Below are 2,429 nucleotides of genomic sequence, written 5' to 3' on the forward strand. Positions count from 1 at the left end.
TGTTGATCTTGCTTGACTCGGAGTTGTTTACATACTTCTGTGTTTTCTTTGCTATGTTTTATATTTCGCTGACGTTGTGCTTCTGGGATTTGGAGCTCTTGTATCTCTTTGTTTGTTATGAGGCATTTACATGGCGTTTGCGCTTGTAAATTTTCTAGCAGTTCTACTGACTGCTGCTCTGGGTAAATTCGACATTGCATGCTTTGTATTATACTTGGCTTGGATAGTGATGCTGTCTTTGAAGTTGCAATTCTATTTATTCTAGCTGCTGTTTGCGCAGCTATCGACTGGTTGTGTTGTTGGTTACTTTGCTGCTGGTTCCGGACAGATGATACGGGGCCTAGACTATAGTTATCTTCAACTCGTACTGGCGTCGTGGATATGAGTCTCATTGTACTCTGTAATGGCATTATTGGTGGGTGCTCAACTATTGTACACATGTGGATAGTTTCTTCTTGAACACGGTCTCGACTCACTTTGTGCTGTGTTGTGTGAAGTTCTTCAAAGTCATCAGCAAGTGTTGCTAACTCATTTAAGCTTGTGAAGTCTTGATGTTTGATGTACACTTTGTAATCTGTGTTCATGTTGCGATATATTCGCTCTAATTGTGAATCTGGATCCAGGCAAGCTCGTCGCATTAAATTTTGAATGTCGATAAAATAATCCTTGAATTTTTCCTTTGGTTTATGAAGCCGCAAACGCACCTCGTCTTCTAATTTTTCAAAATATTTAGAGGAAATGAAAAATTTTAGGAAGTCGATTTTGAAAGTTGTCCATAACTGCCAATGCTTATTATTATTGCGATACCACATTAGTGCCTTGTCTTCGAGAAGTATAGGCATCGTCTTGGGAACTAGATTTACGTTAATGGCGTAAACATCTGCTAGTTCTTCTATTCTTTCTATAAAACCCAATGGATTCTTTCGTCCGTCGTAACGTACCGACCACTTCCTTATCTGTTCTACGACATGAGCATATGATGAAGCCATGATCGACATGAGGCATTTAATCTTTGGACGTCTTGTGTTTTTATTTTACTTTGTGGTAACGTTAGCTTGTGCCATTCATTCTGATGATAAAATCATAATTTCTTTCGGTTTACATAGTTTCCTGTTTGCTTTCGTATTTAAAATCTTCTGAACACGGTCATACTTGATTTTGGCTGGGATAACTTCATTATTAAAAAAAATCCTTGAACACTGTCCCTGCTCGGGCGCCAATTGTAACGACAATTTTTCGTCGCTCTGTTTGCCGGGGTAATACTCAGGGGTTGGTCCTGGGTCGTTACAATAAATTTTTAAAGGATAAAAACGGTGTTTGATTTCAATATTTATTTATTATTAAGTTGTCTTAAAACTAACAATGTTTATTCATTTATATTTGATATGTATAAAAATTATTATACCTGTTGTGGAAGAAAAGTTTATGGGTTATAGATGTTATTATCTATAGACGTGTTCACGTCTATATATATATATATGGCTTAGTAAGTAGGAAAGGATCTAAAACGTGTTCACGCTTTATATTAGGTTTTAATAGCAGGATATGAACGTGTTCACGCTTATATTTGCTACTGGAAAGGATATAAACGTGTTCACGCTTATGTACGGTGGCTATAGGAGGGATAAAACGTGTTCACGCTTTATATTAGGTTTTAATAGCAGGATATGAACGTGTTCACGCTTATATTTGCTACTGGGAAAGGATATAAACGTGTTCACGCTTATATACGGTGGCTGTAGGAGGGATATACAAATCAAAGGAAAATTTGTTATGTAAGTCTCTGTTTATACTTAGCTCTGCGACCGACTTTGTATGTTGTGTTTGACTGTCCAAGTCCCTGGTGCGTTCTCTTGTCTTCGAAAGTTGATAACGAGCCTCTGTCTGCTTCTGAACACTTTGCGTGTTGATCACTGACTGCCCTCTTCTAAGTAAATGCGTCTTCTTATATACGCATCAGACCAAACTTTAACGTAGCGCAAAGCTTAGTTTACAGCTGGCTTGGATTTTTGACGTCGTTGCTGTTTTGCGCTTTCGCCGTAGTTTATATGCGCGCGCATCAATTTTAACACAAAGCTCTTTGCACAAAAGCTTTCTTTTGACGTTTCTTGTGTTGTGCATTTGTTTTGTTTTGAAACGTGTTTAGCTTAGTGTCGGTAGTGGCGGCTTTAAATATTTATATTTATTTATTAAAATAAAATAAATATTAAAAATATTAAAAGTACAAGTTTAAATAATAAATAAATAAGGTATTTTTATTAATATTTATTTATTTGAATATATTTTGCATTCTTTTAAATTTTCAATGTAATCTAAGGTTTTATTCAACTGGTGCAGTTACGTGCTTGTGGGGGTGGGTTTATGGTAGGTTATTTACTTTTAAAATATTATATAAAAATTAATCAATTTTTATTTCAGGTATTAACTGC

At 35.8% G+C, this 2,429-nt stretch overlaps 1 protein-coding gene across 1 annotated transcript; it reads right to left on the reverse strand.

The window, feature by feature from the left end:
* Window positions 1–439: 439 nt before the first annotated feature.
* On the reverse strand, window positions 440–1,298 carry LOC119672146 (the record flags this gene model as incomplete). Its single annotated transcript, XM_038083123.1, is given in 1 exon segment — window positions 440–1,298. A coding segment is annotated over 1 exon segment (559 nt), but the record flags the coding sequence as incomplete, so codon positions are not given.
* Window positions 1,299–2,429: the final 1,131 nt, after the last annotated feature.

The sequence above is a fragment of the Teleopsis dalmanni genome, chromosome 1 (genome assembly GCF_002237135.1).
Source record: "Teleopsis dalmanni isolate 2A chromosome 1, ASM223713v2, whole genome shotgun sequence".
In the NCBI taxonomy this organism is placed as follows: domain Eukaryota; kingdom Metazoa; phylum Arthropoda; class Insecta; order Diptera; family Diopsidae; genus Teleopsis; species Teleopsis dalmanni.